At 45.5% G+C, this 20,627-nt stretch overlaps 1 protein-coding gene across 1 annotated transcript in view; it reads left to right on the forward strand.

The window, feature by feature from the left end:
• Positions 1 to 16,506: 16,506 nt before the first annotated feature.
• The window catches only part of LOC108789499 (opioid growth factor receptor-like protein 1), an 18,177-nt gene continuing 14,056 nt past the window's right edge, over positions 16,507 to 20,627 (forward strand). The window contains exons 1-2 of the mRNA XM_018559533.1: positions 16,507 to 16,607; positions 20,320 to 20,443. Coding sequence (XP_018415035.1) covers positions 16,507 to 16,607; positions 20,320 to 20,443 — 225 coding nt within the window. The remainder of the gene's footprint in view (positions 16,608 to 20,319; positions 20,444 to 20,627) is intronic.

A 20,627-nucleotide genomic window follows, 5' to 3' on the forward strand; every position in this document is an offset into this window, starting at 1 on the left:
GTGGGACACAAACAGCTAATGCAGAGAACCGATTGGGGGAAACAAAAATATACACAGAGATGAGTAAGATAGAAGACAATGGGCAGTCATTCACTGTGGGGTCAGAGGACAATAATGGAAAGAATACTTGGGACCAAAACACATTGCCTGAGACAGACAGAGCAGCGCAGGTTGTAAGAGATGATGAGAAAACAGAAAATGAAGGATCAAGCATGAAGCCAGTTCCACCATTCGGAGGAAAAGGATATTATGCTGAGAACGCAGAGATTAGTAAGATAGAAGGCAATAGAGAGTCATCAAATGTGGGGTCAAAGGACGATGATGGATTGAATACTGAGACCCAAAACACATTGCCTGAGACAGACAAAGCAGAGCAGGCTGAAAAACATGATGGGAAAACAGAAGGTGAAAGAGCAGCCAATGTGGCGCAATTACTGCAATATGGTGGAGAAAGGGATGAAGTTGGAAACTTCGGAATCAGTAAGACGGAAGGAAATAGAAACACAAGCAATATGGGGTCAAAGGACAATGATGGAGAGAATATTAGAACACAAAACACAGAGCAAGAGAAAGACAAAACGGAGCAGGATGAAGGAGTTGACCTTACCAGAGGGGACGTGTCTTTAGACCCCGAAACTGAGGAAAAGGTGAATGAGACACTAGAGCCAGAAGGTGGGAGTAGAGAAACAGTGCACAGTGAGATCTATAAAGGAGAGAATAAACAGGAAGATGATAGAACAGCAGAAAACGAATCAGAGGACAGTTGTTGAAAGCTGCTGGAGAGCCAGAATATTTGGATATAAAGAAACTAATATGTGGACAGTAAAGTGGAGAACACAGAACTCTCTCCAACCACAATCATAGAAAACTTTATATGTTAAGAAACTTTTTTTATGTACTAATAGATTTACTAATGACAAGATGATTTCCTATAATAAAAATAGCAATAAAACAACATACATTCCTGACTCAGCATTATATTTATCTTTTGTTTCAGTCATTTTGTTGTACATTTTCAGCAAGAAATCCCAGTATCTTCATATACGAGTGCTGTTCTAAGCCACCTTACTAATTACAACTGTAAGAATATTACTATTTCCATGCTTGTGATTAAATATAGGCCTAGTACATTCTCTACATTAGATCTTGGTAAAAGGCTATCAGGTTTTTGTTTATATCACAATCTGCGTCCTGTTAGAGAGATTTCACTTCCTGTCCTGGAGATGCAACAGGTAGTCAAATCAAATCTCTTTAAAGTAAGGAGGAAGTTTCACCTTACACAATGGCCACCAGAACAGATGTCCCTATTGGAGGATTTCCTCTATATTCCTGTTCTGAAAGAACTGTAAAATGTTTGATCTCCCACAGGGGCGTCTTGAGGCTGGGTGTCACCCGGGGGCAGACGTCATCGTGCATGCGCGCGACGTTGCCGCGCGTGTGCGCTGGTCTTTTTGATGCCTGCAGGCGGCCATCTTCGTGATGGACGCCGGCATATAGAGCTGGGAACGTTCACCCGGCGGGATAAGGTATGCCCCTGGGTCCCCTCCTCTCTCCTGACACTGTCGGGCTCACGGTCCGTGACCGAGTGCCCGACATTTCATAGAGGGTGACACCAAAATGACTGTCAGTCATTTTGGTGTCACCCCTCCAATGGTAGCACCAATGGTAGCACCTAGTGACGCCACTGATCTCCCATCACCTTCTGTCCATGGCAGTGGTCATCAGGACACATACAGAAATAAAACCTGACAGAGATTTTGAATCTTCCCAACTCTAAAATATTAAACTTAAAATAGATGTGGGCTTTAGATATACTTAGATAGTGTAGGCTGGTCTATGACCCCGCCTAGCCTGTGATTGGACAATAATGGAGTACCTACATATTCATGAGGCCAGCTCTCTGCTCACCCTTCTTGTCAGCTTTTTTAATGACTGTTCTGTACAAACATTAGAAACCTGATTGGCTCTGGATGCTGATCCTCCCAGTCTGGGATTGCAGGAGGCTGATATTGGGGATCGGATTTGGATATAAAGATATATTTACTAGTTCTACATAAGGTTACATTTAAATTGCATGTAACATATTTTTTTTTTGGTTTGCATACAGTGGAGCAGAGGTAGGCAAACACCGGCCCTCCAGCTGTGGTCCATCTACAAATCCCATTGTAGGACTCTGACAGCCACAGACATGACTCCCAGAGGCAGATGCATGATGGGATTTGCAGTTTCACCACAGCTGGAGGTCCAGAGTTTGCCTACCCCTGGAGTAGGGGATAGTTAAGTTTTTTTTCCCTTCTTTCTTTTTTTCTTTGCTATCTATCATTACTTTCTGTCTCATTAAAGGAATCTTCCAGGGGGGTCTAATCCTTCCCCACTCTACCCAAAAAGATTTTATTACTCAAGAAAAGGTCTATGAAACACTGGACATCTGTAGCCAACAGAAAACCATCATTATTGAAGCCTTCTGGGTTTTGCTGCTCTCCACAAATCAGGACCCCCAGAAAGTAGGGGGTCACCTAAACTGGGAGGTCTACATGCAGTTGAGTCATTAACAGCAGCAACATCTCAGGAGTCCAAAGTCTTTTGTTATTTGCACAAGTATCAACAGAAAAGGTGTTATAGTACCTCCAGGTCTGCCAGTAGTGCTAATGGTGTTCGTAAAATCTTTGCCAGGACTTGTAATGGCACTTGAATAATGTTTGCCAGTACCCATAAATGGTTCTCTCAGAATCCTTGCCAGGAATTCCAGATTTCTCTCCAGTGCTGCAGGGTGTGTCCTCTGATCCAAGGTATATTTAAGCACCAGCTCTGGAAGTGGCTGGTGCTGGGTCTCCTTTCCAGGTACTTTGCTTGTGCAAGAGGGCGAGAATACATTTTGAATTGCCTGTTTCATTGTTCACTTGGGCTGACTTAACTACTCTTTTGCTTGCCATCTGCCTATGACCATCCACTTGAACTTGTCCATGCTGCTGCGGACTTCTGCCTGGACTTGACTATCCACATGAACCCGACCATTCTACTGCCTTGCCCATTTTTTACCTCTGCCTGGACTTGACTATCCACCTGAACCCGACCATTTTGCTGCTTTGCCTGTTGCTGACCTCTGCCTGGACCCCATTATCCACCTGAATCTGACCATTCTGCTGCCTTGCCCGTTGCTGACCTGTGCCTGGACCCCATTATCTGCCTGAACCCCACCATTCTGCTGCCTTGCCCGTTGCTGACCTCTGCCTGGACCTAAGCATTCTCTAGTTTCTCAATAAAATACAAAGCGCTAAAGGTAAAATTACTAAATAATGTGTATAAAAGGTGAAAAATAGGTTTTCAGGCTAACCGGCCTAGAGCCTATTTATATATGTTACATGTGACTAAGAATCAATACAAACGTGCTGTAATATAGATAAAACATAAAAAACAATCAAAATGCCAGATGAAGTCATATAAAAGTCTTATAAAAACATCCCAAAGTGTTCCCTATGAAAAAAGTCCAGTGAACGGTGAACACCGTATGCAAGCAAAGATAGCAGTGTATTTACAGGTGATCCGAACTGCCCCTCTCAGGTGGGTACTCACCAAATAGAAGTTGGTCAAAAGAGCTCTTAGTGAGTAATAGCGTAGTTGGACTTGAGCGCAAAACGTATTCTCTACGGGTCCCGGCAGACGAACATTTGGCTTTCTCCCCTATGACGCTGGCTGTATCTCAGGGATGAGAAGATCGATCCTTTTAGACGCGGTGTTAGCAAAGTGCTTTGTCGTGGTCCCACAGGGTTTTAGAGACGAACAAAGAAGAGAACCTTCATAGCGTAGTATGTAAAATCATGAACTTTCGGCCGGCCGGCTAAAGCAGCTCAGGAACAAACATAAAAATCTTGTGTCTAACAAACTAGCATCTGCCCTCCTTGATGTGTTTCGTCAGGTGACTTCCTCAAAAAGAAGGTAGGATCTACCACAAGCCAGCTTGCTGCTTGTATTCGGGCTGAGGAGTACTGAAGCAGGGTGCTGTGATGTATGCAGGAAGGCTATGTGCAGGGCCCTGCCAGCTACTCCCACCAGCCATGATCTGGATTAAAAAATATCCAAAACTGACATCTGAAGTTTAATTTGATTGGATTTTGCCTTCCCTGGCAGCCCCCCTTCAAGATGCTAATGACATTTTTAAATAAAGCCTTTCTGTTTTGATTACAACCTGCACTTCCCTATGCAATGCAGGCAGATCATGGCTGGTGGGAGTAGCTGGCAGGGCCCTGCACATAGCCTTCCTGCATACATCACAGCACCCTGCTTCAGTACTCCTCAGCCCGAATACAAGCAGCAAGCTGGCTTGTGGGAGAAGTTATGCAAATATCAAAATGATGGATGGATGCCAGTCTGGAGCAGCGGGCATTCCTAGGCAGGGTGCATTTGCTGAGACAATGCCCACATGTAATGCTGAGCATTGCAAAGAGTTGAATGATTGCAAGGGGTGGGACAGGACTTCTTCCAGCCAGGAAATGAGGTGGGCGCTATCTGACTTGCTGCAGCTTCTGATGCACATTGTGAGAAGCTCGCAGTGTGCAGTGAAATCAGAGGAAGCAATTTCAGTCCAGGAGAGGAGCCGGTACAACTGTGCAAGACTGAAGGTTCAGCTTTTTAAAAAATGGCTTTAAATGTACTTTAAGAATATGAATTCTCTTTATTTATTTTTCACATTTCTCTACAATAAAAAGTAACAATAGAGTGCAACTAAAACTTTTACACCAAAAAAAACACAAAAATATCAAACCGTAAAATAGTAAAAAGTAAACATAAAATTGCGTAATCCATGTAGAGGAATATATAATAGCTCTGTCTAAGAATAGAAAGTGAAAGAAGCAGCACGGCACAGAGTCCTGTGTCATCTGCGTGACTCCTCTGTCACACAAGTTCCAGGAAAGTCCAGATCACGGGTTCTCTTACAAGTGCTGCCAGAGGTAAGCCGTAGGGATTGTTGATACACAATTTCGAACTGACTTGCTGGTTTTTGTTTTGCTGCTTGCTTGACATGTACTGTAACTGCAAAGTACTTACAGTCTTATGTAGTGTAAGTTCTTAACCTAGCACATACCAGAGACCCTGCACTACACAGCACACCTGAATGACCCTGCAGAGCCCACCATAGACCCCGCAGAACCCACCATTGACCTTGCACAGCCCACCTGAAACCCCACACCTGAGTGATCCCGCAGAACCCACCATTGACCCCGCACAGCCCACCTGAGACCCTGCAGAGCCCACCTGAAACCCCACACAGCACACCTGAGTGATCCCGAAGAGCCCACCATTGACTCTGCAGAGCCCACCTGAGACCCCGCACATGCCAGCATCACAAAGGTACGGCTTGTCTCAGCTTCCCAGAGCGCTGCATGTGAAGTGTGTATCCCCACATTCTGATCTGCAGGGTCACTGGCAATTCAATATTTACATGGCGCTGCTGGTCCCAGGTCTCCTCTACCGCCACTGCCAGGTCTGGGCCTCCCCCTCCGCTGCCGGACCAGTGTTGCACTTCCGCTGCTGGGCCCCGCTGCTGGGCCCCGGCCTCCTGACCAGGCCCCCCTCTGCCCCGAGCCCCATAGCGATAGCGTGGGCTGCTATGGTGGTAGTTACGCCACTGCAGTGTTGGCTGACTGCTTCCACCCTGCTCCCGTCTCCTCGGATGTTCCACTGTCAGAATACCCGAACAGCCTCTGTAGCTGATTGGCTCTTCACCTGAGATTCGGACCAGCCTCTTAGGCAAAAGCTGATTGAAAAATTGAGTTTTGTCAGACGGGGGGTCCCTACGGAGCCACACACTGGCTGACCCGCCTGATATAAGACCAGTGTATGGTCAGCTTAATGTGATATTAGGTTGAAAAGGTGTTTAAGCCGTTTTAAATGCTGATTAATTCACTTACAATGGCTGCTGCTCCTTTTAATTATTAAATATTTTAGCTTCTTGCAGAATCAGCTGGACCCCTGATCACTGGTCCTGATATCCTGTGTTAGGGTGGCTCCTTTGCCTTGCAGGGTCCCATGGAGCCAACCTTGTGTGTGCTAGTAAGCTGTGTGTGTCTCCACAAACACACAGACACAGCAAAGCAAGACACTCTTCTCCTCCCTTCTCCAAGTTAGTAGATGGACAGCCGCTGGAGACTGTGCTCTCCCTTGTGATCTTATACTGAGCTGGACGTTCAGGGAAGTGAAGCTGAGAGAGCAAAAAAAAGTATCTTCTATTTGTGTTTTAGGTTTACTGGTCCTTTTTGTTCTGCCTTTGTGATAGAATGGAAAGGATGACAACCTCTTATGACTCGACCTGGGAGGATGAGGAGGAGGATGATGATGATGATATCGGCTCACAGGAAGATTGGTCTACAAATGCCAAAGACGGGATAATATTCCAGGTACACCGGGTCACTCTTAAGTATGTCTGTCTGGTCTCTGGACAAAACAGGAAGTGAGAGGAAATGTAGAACAAAAATAAAGTGTTGGCTTTAAATGAAAATATAGATCTATATATATATATATTACACTGTACCAGTCCTTAGATTTAGTGATTGCATTTCTTTTCTTTTCCTTTATGATCCTGCCAGTTACACACTTCCTGTCCTAGGGTGACAACACTCATTCTCTGCACTGTATCAATAGAGGAGCAACATTGTCATCCTAGGATAGGACTGCAGAACAGTTACCCTGCTTCTCTTCATAGTAGTCCTGTCCTAAGGTGACAGTGCTCATTCTCTGCACTGTATCTATAGAGGAGCAACGTTGTCATCCTAGGATAGGACTACAGAACAGTTACCCTGCTTCTCTTCTCCTTAACATAGGGGATATATGTCCTGTAGTCCTGTCCTAGGGTGACAACGCTCGCTCTCTGTTCTGTATCTGTAGGGGAACAGTGTTGCCACCCTGAAACAGGACCACAGAACACTTACCCCGCTTCTCTTCTCCATAACAGGGAGTAGGTGTCCTGCATTCTTGTCCTAGGGTGACAATGCACGTTCCCTGTACTGTATCTAGAGGAGCAGGACTACAGAACACCTACCCCACTTCTCTTCTGCATTACATAAGGGGTAGATGTTCTGTAGCCCTGTCCTATGGTGACAACGCACGTTCCCTGCACTGTATTTTAGAGGAGCAGCGTTGTCTTCCTAGGAAAGGACTACAGAGCAAATGATGATGAATTGTTTGCTTTTTCTCCTCTCTGTCATTAGCAATCTTTGCAACTAATCTGTTGTCCTTCTACTCCTTAGACACAAGAGGCAGCCAGACAGCCGCAGCATGGAAAACCCTTAATATTCAGATATAAGGTAATTTAATGTCCTTACTGGGAAAGACAAATTGTGGGAACTTTATTTACACAGCACAGAGAGCAGTGAGGGCACAGAGGGCAGAATTCCACCCCATGTCCTCCTTGGGCCTGACCCTATAGTGGGAGATCTAATGTGGGACAGTACACTTCAGTGTGACATTATGGCCACTAGATGGAGCAGAGGAAAGTATTTATTTCTCGTATGCAGTTCAGCTCCATCTAGTGGCCATAACGTGGTATATTCCTGATATTACACTCGACCTGGAAAGAATTATACACCCGGATGATGTATATGACGAGACAGAATCCTGCCAAAATCTTGTTCATAGATGCTACCAGGTGGGCTGGTCATGCCAAAATCGGGTTCACAGATGTTACCAGGTGGGCTGGTCATGCCAAAATCGGGTTCACAGATGTTACCAGGTGGCCTGGTCATGCCAAAATCGGGTTCATAGATGTTACCAGGTGGGCTGGTCATGCCAAAATGGGGTTCATAGATGTTACCAGGTGGGCTGGTCATGCCAAAATCGGGTTCATAGATATTACCAGGTGGGCGGGTCATGCCAAAATCGGGTTCACAGATGTTACCAGGTGGGCTGGTCATGCCAAAATCGTGTTCATAGATGTTACCAGGTGGGCTGGTCATGCATGTTATGACACCATCTTTTCTCCCATGGTTCCTAATATATATGGCTAGATTTAATACTGCCCAGGTGAGAGTCTTCTGAGCAAGATCTGTAAATCCCTAATGCATCAAGCTAAACACATTCTAATCTGTTGGGGGGATTTATTATGAGTGATAACATGAAAACTTGATTGGGGATTGGAATGTTAAAGAGATATGCAGAACTACAGACACGGGTACCAGCGTACAGGTACCTATTACCAGGATGACCCGGTAAGCTTCTCCAAAACTGTAGTTATATATAGCCATATATAGTTCAAAGCTGTGAGCATCTAGAGCATGGGTAGGCAAACTGGGGCCCTCCAGCTATAGTGCAACTACAAATCCCATGAGGCATTGCAAGACTCTGCCAGCCACAGACACATCTCCCAGAGGCAGATTAATGATTGTATTTGTGGTTTCATCACAGCTGGAGGGCCGGTGTTTGCCTACCATGATGTAGAGGGATGCCGGGGATACATTTATTTCTGATATTTGAAGACACCCGTTTGGCTTTATTAGACATCAGCCGGGAAATTTAAACTGGAGGGAACAAGGGTTTCACTAGCACTTTTATTGACCTTTTCTGACTTACTTTTTTTTTCTGTAGGAAGAAATGCCCAATCTACGTTTTTACAGAAACGAGATAATGTTCAAACCGAATGGTAGGTGCTAAGATGGAAGGGGTTTGTCTGCTAACTTAATGTAATGTCAAACCTGCTATAGGATCAATAGATCCCTAAATATAGAAGGCTACAAATAAGATGCAAATCTCTACTTTTCCTACATTTGGCCACACCCCTTTCATCTCCCAAACGCCACCTATCACACTAAACTACCAATTAGGAAGCTTGGGAGGTCGGCAACTTTTCTTATTCATGATGATGACAATGTATCTAATTGTAATGTAAAGCATGTGTGTTTTTAATAGTTTGTAAATAAAAACGTATTGTTATAATCATTATATAATATTCACATGTGGGGATGCCCCGGTACCGATACTGGTATCGTTATTGGTGCTGATACTGGCCACTTTCACCAGTACTTGTAATAGTGAAAATGCCCCCATACTAAAGGCCGACACCGGCCCTTTGCATTTTTAAACAAGAGTGGCTGCCTGAGGTCTGACACTTTTGCTGGGGACCTCAGGCAGCCTGCTAGGGAACTCGCAGCAGCTGTTATTGGCAGGGCCGGTCTGGCCCCTCATCTCTTCATCCTCCTTCACGGCGCCCGCAGAGACTGACTGTAAGGCCGTAGCCGGAAGTTTGCGCTCTGCCATGCATGCGCGAGTTCCAGACTTCCGGGTTGCCAGAAAACGCGTGCTAGTGCACACTCCCCCACAGCAGAAAGTGGCACACAGGAAGTGTCACGTTGCTCTCTAATCTAATGCTCTATTTAAACCAGCTGGCCCAATGGATCAGTGCTGAATGGCCTTTAGCTTGTGTTCTGTGTTCCTGCTGTTTGTTTGCCTGTTGACATTGATTGACCGCTGCCTGCCCCTGACCTCTGCTTGTTATCTGGATTCTGCCTCTGCCTACTCCTTCTGTACCATGCTGATCGTCTGGCTTGACCACTGGCTTGTTTGACATCGCTCCAGTTTCCACTGAAATCCACGCTGACATCTCCGCTGCCAACCAACCCTGCTCATCCTTCCAGGGAACACGGTGGCTGGACTTCTACCAGGCACCGTGTCTGAACACCTTGGCACCCGTGCTCCTCTCTGTCTACTCGCTCCCTGTTCCCACTCTCAGGGGTGTGAGACAAGAGCCGCAAGGGAGGCCTCCTCAGTCAATCGGTCCTCCACCAGGTACGTGATACTGGCACAGCACTGGACAGACCCACGAGGCTGGGCACGAGCCTGTTCATCCCTGTAGAGCCCGGCACCCGCCCGCAGAGCCCTTGAGAGCTCAGGAATCCACATATACACCTCTGGTGAGACTCACGCAGCCCTGGCGAGGCCACACGCAGCCCTGGCGAGGCCACACGCAGCCCTGGTGAGACCCAAATGCAGCCCTGGTGAGGCAGCAAAAACATTTGCAGAGCCAATCGTCTTGTGAAACTACATGTACAATCGTTCTGTGTGAATAGGGGCAAAAAATAAACGTTATTATATTTGTCCTTCCAGGTCAAATGTAATATCAGCTAAATACCACATTATGGCCACCAGATGGAGCTGAGGAACATGGGTAGCTCCTCAGCTCCATCTAGTGATCATGATGTGTTATTTTCCTGATATTACATTCAACCCAGAATAGAAAGATACCAATAACGTTAATTTTTTCCTCCATTCCCACAGAACAAATGTACATGCAGTTTCTCATGATGAGTCTCGAGGGCTCTTGTCTCGGGGCTACGCTTTGCCCCTTCACCAGGGCTTGAAGAAACGAGAAACAATGTATGTGAATCTGGTTCAAGCAACAGTAAGCCTCAGTAGTACTTGACGTGTGTTGAAAACCTGCTAGCAGATTGTTTAAAGTCACAGCCTGCACTCTCATTAAGAAATGGAACTTAAGAGTTCTATAAAAGCTTCTACAAAGCTGCTCGAAGTTCAAAGCTGCCGTAGAGGCCATCAGACTTGTAAAACTCCCAGGTGCACAGGAATTGTGGCATGGAGACCTCTCTCTTGTAACATTGGAGTCCACAGGCTCCACCAATATCCTTATAAAGTATATTTTATTTCACTGAAATAGAAGTAATAACCTCTTTCTGTACTGTTCTCAGGTGTGTACATTGACGACCTGCTTAAAACATGGAAGGGGGATAATGATAGGCTAGAGAGAAACCATAGCTACATCCAATGGTAAGTGTGCCAAGGTCTCAAGCACTACCTAATCTTCCTGCAATACAAACTCTTCTGTGTAATGGTTTTTTAAGGGGAATCTCCCTGTTGGGAAGATATACTACCAATTCCTGTCCTGATGACACAAGAGGACGTGGGGGTAAACCTGATAGAGGTTCTTCTCCTTCCCCACTCTCGTTTCTGGGAGATCTACTTTAAGCTTCAACAGATATGAACCTCTTGTGTTTCAGGCTCTTTCCACTTCGAGAACGTGGCGTTAACCCATATGCCGTTCCTCTACATGAAGATGAAGTTGAGGTAGTAGACAACCCATGAATTAAAGAGGAGCTCCACCTAACCTGTATTTGACGGAGAAAGGAGAGAGTGCAGGGAGATAGCGTGACCACAAAACACATTTAGAGGCCAATACTATGACGTGGGCAAACGTGGCAAGGACTATAGAGCTACCAGCTGAACTCAGCCTATCACTGCCCTTCTCCACAGGCATGCATTGGTTTCTGCCCCAGCAATATAATGCTGCAGCCTCGTCTCCCGAGAGCCGCTCCACACACTGTATAGGAAATGGGCTCATAGGAGTTGTAGTTCTGGGAGCATATCTACATTAATAGGGAGTGACCTAGGGCATCCTGCTGATCCCAGCAAGAATTTCACAATCATGGTGATGGCATCATAGGGGGTAATGGAAGCTGTTACTCACTGCAGCAACAGGGTGAAAGGAATACTGTGGATCATGCAACTACAAATCCTTTAATTTTACTATTTATTTCTTATGTACATTTCCCTCCCCCAGTTTTATAGAACCTAAAGAATAAGTCCACTTATTATTTTTGCCCCCTCCCTTGATCAAAAGGATCACACCCTTGCCCTCTACAGTTGTACACTTACTGAGACCCAACAACTGCTGTTCGCTTGACATCCAGCACTGCAAGTTTCCCGCTCCTAGCCGCATCAGTCACCTGGCTGAGAGGCAACCCTATAAAAGTCTATGGGGATGTAATGTGCAGGTGCGGCCAGCAGAGGGAGCATTGCCGCACTGGTTGCAATCAATAGAGTAACTGTTCCCATTTGATCTTGGTAAGTATGGTTTGCAGGTGGGGGGGGACATTTAGGCCAGGGGTGGGGACACGCAAATGAGAAGTGCACTTTGTTTGAAAGAGCACTTATTCTTCAAGAAATCCTGCATACCCTGGCAGGGGAAAAGCCAAGTTTGGTGTAGTTCCTCTTTGATTTGCTTCTGATTATTATAGCATTACATTTACTGTTCATTGTAACAAACGACTGTCTCCTAGATGATGAAGAAAGACAGCAGAGTCAGAAGGAGGCTCCTTGAGGCGTATAAGCTCATGTTAGGATTTTACGGCCTGCATTTAAAAAGTGAGGAGACCGGAGAAGTCCACAGAGCGGAGAACTGGAACGAAAGATATGAGAACTTAAACAAGTGAGTAGTTGTCATTTAAGCACAAGTTCAGCAATACCGCTCCATCATTTATTCAATCCAGCCTGTAATTGGATATTGAAAGAACAGCTGCACACCAATCAGCTCATTACTCTACTCTATCAGTCTTTTTTCTCTCCTCCTGCTAGCATGTCTGTGAAGGTTCTCATTCATCCAGGTCATGGTATATCTGTAAAAAATAAGTCAAGGCAACTGGACTCGCTGTATTTTTCTTGAAGATGTTTCATTGGACATCCAACCAGCTTTCTCAATTCAGAATGCCTTGTACACAAATTATCTGGGAATAAATATGGTGAATGTTGCTCCAATCCACATAATCTGCCATTCTGAATTGAGAAAGCTGGTCGGATGACCAGTGAAACGTCTTCAAGAAAAATACAGCAAGTCCAGTTGCCTTGACTTGTTTTTTTAGATATTCCTGCTAGCATGTTCCCTCTATAAGCCTGTATTTTAGTGTGCAGGAGAATGCAGGATCATGATATCAAGTCAAGGTATCATATAATAAATTTAATATAACCATTTCCCCACATCTGAGCTGATGGTGATGGTCATGGTAATGTCAGCATTTTCCTGCTTACGTACAGGGGCTTTTATTTGTGTCTTCAACAATATCCAGCTCTCTCTGCATTGCTAATGGCACTGTTTTTTTTTTTTGCTTTTTATTGTACTGCATAAGTGATCGTCAGTGATTACAGTTACAGGCCATGCGTTACATGGGCTACAAGAGGTCCAGATTCAAAATCCAGAGTTCAAGGATGTGTGCTTTTCATGACCTACATTAGACACGTGCAATTCGTTTAGTTTCGAACCAAAATTCGTACAAATTTTTCCAAAATTTGGAGATTCGGACACATCTGAATTTCCGAATCCCAATGCAAAAACTAAATTGAATCTGTCATGTGACTTTTCTGGCCAATCAGATGTGTTTTTCGGTTTAATGGAACCCGAATGGATCTGAATCTGAATTTTTCGAATGCCATTCGGGTCTGGGAGCCTCTGGTTTAGTTTTATGCAGTGGCGTAACAACCGGGGGGTCCCCGTGTACTGTGCGCCCCCTGTGTACTGTGCGCCCCCCCGTGAACTGTGCGCCCCCCGTGAACTGTGCGCCCCCCGTGAACTGTGCGTCATACCCCTGTACTGTGCGTCATACCCCTGTACTGTGCGTCATACCCCTGTACTGTGCGTCATACCCCTGTACTGTGCGTCATACCCCTGTACTGTGCGTCATACCCCTGTACTGTGCGTCATACCCCTGTACTGTGCGTCATACCCCTGTACTGTGCGTCATACCCCTGTACTGTGCGTCATACCCCTGTACTGTGCGTCATACCCCTGTACTGTGCGTCATACCCCTGTACTGTGCGTCATAACCCTGTACTGTGCGTCATACCCCTGCACTGTGCGTCCCACCCCTGCACTCTGCGTCCCACCCTGGTTCTCTGCGTCCCACCCCTGCACTCTGAGTAACACCCTGGTTCTGGAAGAGGCGGGGTGAAGATGGAGGAGACAGGAGGGCCGATGACTGCAGCGGAAGAGGTGGGGCGGAGATGGAGGAGGCTCCAGAAGCAACGATGATTGGGCGCCAAGGCAGTGGAGGAGGCTTGTTTTCCCGTGGCAGGGCTCAGCATAGATTCTGCACAGCACCCCTGAGATCCGGCAGACTGCAGAATCTCAGGGGGTCTCTGCAGTATCCGTGGGGGGCTTTGCAGGATCCGTAGGGGGCTCTGCAGCCTGCAAAGCCCATAACAGATCCTGCACAGCCCCCCTGAGATCCGGGAGACTGCAGGGTCTGTGGGGGTCTCTGCAGGAGACATCTTCCTGAGACCCGGGGGGGCTGGTTTTATGTATATATGGGTCACAATGTAGCCGCTACGAATATTCATTCGTATTATAGAATACCGTATTTTTCACTCCATAAGACGCACTTTTTTCCCCCCAAAAGGAGGGGGGAAAAGTGCCTGCGTCTTATGGAGCAAATCCCGACGCCCGAGACATGCAGTTTCGGGCGCCGGGCGAGTAGTAGGAGCCACTGCTCGTTTAATACGAGTGATCTAATGAGATCACTCGTATTAAAACCGAGCAGCGGCGACGATCGAGATAACCATAGAGCAGACGAAGAATAGACGTTCTTCGCCTGCTCTGTGTCATCACTGAGACCGTGGCGCTGTAATCACAGCGCCACCTGTCTCAGCGGTCACTAACTGCAGCTTCTGTCACAGCTTCTGTCATAGAAGCTGTGACAGAAGCTACAGTCTCGAGTGCTCCATAAGGCGCGCCGGACCTCCCTGCGTCCTATGGTCCGGTGCGTCTTATGGACCGCAAAATACGGTACTACTTATATATACCTAAAACGAAAACTGATGCTCCATGACCCAAATGGAGTCCGAATTTCCGAATAGCATTCGAGAGCTCCTTAATGCCATTTGGGTCTGGAAGCCTCAGCTTTAATATGGCTCCCAGACCCGTATTGCTTTCTGGAGCTCTCGAATGGTATTTGGAAATTTGGACTCTCAAATGCCATTCGGGTCTAGGAGCTTCCGTTTTAGTATTAATATCTGTATATTGTTTTCTGTGGTATTCGCAATGAATATTCGTAAACTCATCCGAAACTAGCGAAAATTCGGATTTCGTCCAAATCCGAAACCCAAAGCGAATTGAATTTCGGATCCGAATCCTGAAATAACCGAACTGAATTTTTCCACAGCTTACATGTCTAATATACATATATTCCACCTTTTGTTCTTCTGTTTTTTTTAATAGAAACACTCATAACAACCTGAGGATCACCCGAATCTTGAAGTGTTTGGGCGAACTGGGGTTTCAACGCTACCAAGCTCCTCTGGTCCGTTTTTTCTTGGAGGAAACCCTGTGTCAAGACCAATTAAAGAGAGTAAAGTCAAGCGTATTAGACTATTTCATGTTCTCCGTGAAGGACAAGAAAGAACGCCGAGATTTGGTGTGCCTTGCCTGGAAAAACTACAAACCACAGAACGAGTTTGTCTGGGGACCAGTAGACTTGCTAAGAAATCAAGGGGGGTTGAAACGCAAAAGAGAAGAGAGAGAGTGTGACGCCATCGGGAAAGAACCAGAGAAGCAAAAATATAAAGAAGACAAAGGGGAAACCAATGAAGGTGTCAGGAAACCAAATGAGAGTAGACTAGAGGAAGACAGGGATGAACAGACAATAACCAAGAAGAGAACTGGTCCAGATGGTATGAAGGAACATAGGAATGCAGAGACATCGTATAATAATGAACCCAAGAGAAACAACACTGAAAAGAACATGAAAAAAGAGAGGAAAGATGACGAGACAATAACCAAGAAGATAAATGGTCAAGATGGTATGGAGGAACTTGAGAATGCAGAGATATTGTTTAATAATGAACCCGAGAGATACACTGAAGAGGGCATGAAAGAATGCAAGGATGAAGACAGGAAAGATGACGAGACCATAACCAAAAAGAGAAATGGTCAAGATGGTATGAAGGAACAAAGGAATGCAGAGACATCGTATAATAGTGAACACCGCAAAAACAACAACAATGAAGATGCTGTAAAAGTATACGAGTTGAGGGATGGGGAAGAAGAAAACAGTCAAGTTGGTGAGATGGAACATGTGAAGGTAGAAACAGTGCCTAGTAACCAACCCCAAAGGGAAGACGAGGGAGAGGACCGGGAGAATGTGGAAGATGACAAGACAAAATCAAAGGAAAAAAACTTTCGAGATGGTAACAAGAATGATGGGAAAGGAGAGACCTCTGATGATAATAATAGATCCCAGAGAACAGACAATGGAGATGGCAACATGAAGGAACATGGGAAGTTAGCGATCCCAAATATAAATGATACTGACTGTCTTATTAGTAATCAAACAGTTGTGTCCAGGGAAGAAAATATAACATGTGGTGGATGTTTCTGTGGTGGCGTTTTCTCTCGCTTGTTCAATAAAAAATAAAATACTTTTTCTGAGATTGCATTAGTTTTTGACTTTCTAGGTTGTTTTGGTATTTGTAGATGTGTTTCCTTTGCTGGAAGTTTGGATGGTCCCTCGTTGTCCATATGTACCCTCACTAGAGAAGACCTAAAGCCGGGCTCCAGGCAGATATAAAAGACACATATGAATGCAGATCTGTATTCATTAAGAAATGATTCAATGTATCTTTTTAGAAGTGTAAGTACAGAAAACGTACTTGGTATCAGCCCCTTGCAATCCCTGTACAGCAGGAAATAGAAGAAGTGCTGGTAGCCACTTGTGCTACAGTGTCCATGTGCTAACAAGGAACATGCCGATAGTAGGAGATACCAAAGTGACAGAGAAATTAGATCATCAGTCTGCTGCTTCTCTTGTCACTGTCCATTTGCAGGGTGGTGGAGGGATGAGACTGTAAGTGTTACTGAACTTCAGATCTCCTATCCTGCCAGAAAGCTCTGTGCTGTGTGGTTGATCTGTGTAAATCTCAGGACTGGCTGGACAAAAATACAAATCTTTTGACGGGTAAAACAGACCCCATGCATGAGTTTCATCTGTGCATTTTCTCTGGAGTTCAGCTTTAAGTTGGGAAGGACAAGGTGGAGGAAGAGTCCATTCTCTATCACATTCTTCCGTTACATGTCATAGCCTCCTCTTCTCTTCTGGCAGTATCTAGTTACTCTCTATGCTGGCCCAGCTCCTCCACCCCTCCCTGTATAACCTTTTAGGTAGCTGCCAGGAGAGGAGTGGCAGGGAATAATATAGTGTCACTTGAGTCTGCTGGGGCTGCTGACATCACTTCCAAGATGGCGTCCCCCAGCAGCAGTCTCTGGGCTTTTAGATGTGTGCACAAGGGAGGCTTTTACGAGAAATGATATACATAAAATATGTTAAATGCACATGTCCTGTTAGGGGAGAACCCCACATAGTGTGAGTAAGGGTTATCACCTCCGTCAGGTTTTATTGCTCTCGTTTCTCCTCACTTCCAATTGTAATATTCTTCAAATAGGCAGTGAGGGGAAAGGAACACAACCAACGACAATAAACAACTTCATAGCAGAGTGGGATTAAAAAAAAGGTAGTGAGATCATTTCCATTTCCTGCCTGTGACACCAGAGAGAAGTTTCACTTCCTTTACTGATTCCCATTCAATCCCTAGATGTCCATGTAGTACCTTTTTTTTTTTTCTGCCACTAATGTCCTCAGTCTGATCCAGCATCATTCAGCTCATGATGAGCTCATCTCAGTCACTCTGCTCCCTCCGGCTATCGGCATGCTTCTTGTCACACTGATTGCCTCCATGTACTGCTTCTCACACTCCAGTTTAGTGATGTATTGATGAATACAGAGCTGCATTTATTTGTGTCTTTTATTTCTGCCTGGGGTCTAGCTTTTAACATGCAGTTAGCAACCTTGTCCTATTTTGATTGCTGATAGCAGTACAGTACATCCTCATCCATGGGTGGAGGGATGGCAATTAATGGCAGTAGGAACCTGTGCTGGCTGCACTTTACTGGACGCGGGGGATACAATCTGTGCAATCTGTGACTGCTAACGCTTACTGACTTGCTCTGTGTGTATATGAAAACTTCCTCTCACCTCTCAGATGAAATCAGGACCAATGGGGTAAATATAATCCTGGACCTTCTGTACCAAATACAAGGAAAGAAAAGAGTTCTCGCGTTGCCCATAGGAAGCAATCGGATCATTTCTACTGGTAGCCAGGAGTGTTTCATCTCAATGGGCTGCCCTATATATGACAACCGAACCAAAGATATCCCTGCACATTTTTTTTTTTCAAAAGGTGGTAAAGGTCCGCTTAAAAGGTGATCTCCAGACATGACCCAAATACCCATAAACCTCCCTCTTCCCCCTCCAGAGCATGTACCAGCATTTATTTCTGCTGGGAGGTTAGTTCTTGTAGATGTCTCCAGAACTACATTTCCCAAGACACCTTGTTACCATGCATTTTGGTGAGATTTTACACAGGTGGAAAAGCTCATGGTGCAGCAAGGTGAGTTGGGGTGCCTTTAACAATAAATGACCCTGAGGCACGTATTGCAAAGTAACAAGCGTTATGGCGAGCTGTGTCTTTGCTCACATTGGCACAATGCAGCCTTAGTGCCCTCCTACACTTAATATACTTCAAAATCCCAGATGTACCCTTTATACCCCCAGCTATAAGCATTTAAAGGACTGAGAAGTATGACCCTGGTATATAATCCTCTAGCTGCTGCTTTAATGGGCGTGTCGGTCGAGTTACAAAAATAGGAACAGAAAGTGAAACGTGAAGAGAGTTGAATTGTGGAGAAACTGGTTTGGGAGTGGAAGCTGCTCTCCTCTTATCCCCAACATTCACAGGGAAAACTTTACATGGCCGGAGATCTTCACTTCTGAGTTTCCGAAAACAGTGGGTGAGTATAAGAAGAGAATGTTCAGAGTCCAGGTATGAGAGGCTTCCTGAGGTCTGACTACAGGAAGTGTTTTCTAGAAACTGAGATCAGAGACACTGAAAAAAGCAATACCGGCGCCCCCCGGTTTGCAGAGAAATCCGGCTGTAAAGTTCATTGGTACACCATAGAGGCAGCTCCCACCGGTCAACAACGACCATCGATCTGGGAAACAAAAGCAACACAGAGCGCCTCCATAGTGTAAAACTTTTATTTGATGAGTACAACACGCAAGTGAAAATGTACTTACACGAAAGCCAATGATCATAAGCGTAAAAGGAAACGATAAAATATAAAATCTCCAGCAGGTTCTGATGAAGGGGGCGTGCCCCTGAAACGCGTAGACCTTTTTAAAACATACGGGAGCAGAGGACGCTGATTTGGAGATCCCCTCTGACTTCCCCTGCTGGAGATTTTATATTTTATCGTTTCCTTTTACGCTTATGATCATTGGCTTTCGTGTAAGAACATTTTCACTTGCGTGTTGTACTCATCAAATAAAAGTTTTACACTATGGAGGCGCTCTGTGTTGCTTTTGTTTCTGAGATCAGAGACAGTCATATGTGAAGTGTAGCTCAGCCGCCTTTGTATCTACTGCAGTTACAAAGTATCCCATTGGCAGGAGCAGAAGGCATATACATTATGGATTTTATGCTAAGTAGATATATATCATCAAGTATATCATGAGCATCCATGGGCATGTATCCACACCTGCATGGATGTGCAAGTCCAGGTTGGCTTGAAGCTGCGTCCTGTCACTGAGTTGTACAGGTGACTGTCATTAAGTTGTACCGGTGGCTGTCATCGAGTTGTACAGGTGGCTGCACCAGCTGTCACTCCCAGGCTCAGGTTACTGCACGGTGTAGAGCTGTGCATGGCCGTATGAATGAGGCCTTAGAAATGTCTGTTTTTTACCTTTTTTTCTTACTTTGCTGGATACTAGTCATATATAATGGGTATTCTTTGCTGGATACTAGTCTACTTTTTTTTTTCTACTTTTTTTTTACAATTTTTCTATTATATCGGGACCACAGAGGTACCGAGCAGAATAGCCGAGGCCGAATGCCGCTCGACGGCATTCGGCTATTCACTCACTGCTGTTTGGCCTCTATGAGAATAGGCCGAACAGCAGCGAGTAGCCTGCCGGAGGTTCGGCTCAGCTGATCCAGATGTTGGATCAACTGAGTCGAACTCCTTCTGCACTTCGGGTCGGCCGAGCATGCTGAGCATGTTCGGCCGACCCGAACCCAGCTGCAGCAAGCCGATGTATGGCTGATTTCAGTCGGTATACGGCTACCCAGCCGTACAAGCCTGAAGTGAATAGCCGAACAGCGTTCGGCTCACTTCACTTCGGGTCGGTTGATCACACGATTGCCCTCGGCAGCTTTGTGAATAACCCCCTAAAACTTTGCATTGCTTTTTTTTATGTGTTGAGTATTCACATATCACGTGTATCCCCCTGTTTTTCTTTGGAATCCTGTCCTTTACAGACATTTAATCTACCTGTATGTATGTGCACTGCACATACCAGCACTTGCAGGCAATAGGAGCCATGCTTTGTCTATTCCTACCCCAACCATTGACAGCTACGGAGTGTTGAGGAGGAGGAGAGGTTCTTGATTTACAACTTCTCTTTTTGTCTCTTGTAATCTCTGCTTCTCCTGGGACATTGGCAGCATGTCTAGCTATGGTTACTATCGTTCTGATGATCTGGTCTGGGACTCAGAATACGACTCTACCTGGGAGGACGATGAGGACTATAAGCTTATGCAGCAGTCAAAACCTAAAAAATCGTGCAAGGTAAGCACCTCAAACATACCCACCTATCCAGGCCATGTTATAGGTAGTAGTAGTTTCTCATATTCAGTCGGACCCCTTCATCCAATCACCATGCAATGTGTCAAGGCAGATGCTGATTGTTGAAGAATATAATGGGAGGTGTGAAATGTGTGAAATTTGTGGAACCCCCTTCCCCCCCCCCCCC

The sequence above is a fragment of the Nanorana parkeri genome, unplaced genomic scaffold (genome assembly GCF_000935625.1).
Source record: "Nanorana parkeri isolate BGI_ZX_2015 unplaced genomic scaffold, ASM93562v1 scaffold17, whole genome shotgun sequence".
Classification (NCBI taxonomy): domain Eukaryota; kingdom Metazoa; phylum Chordata; class Amphibia; order Anura; family Dicroglossidae; genus Nanorana; species Nanorana parkeri.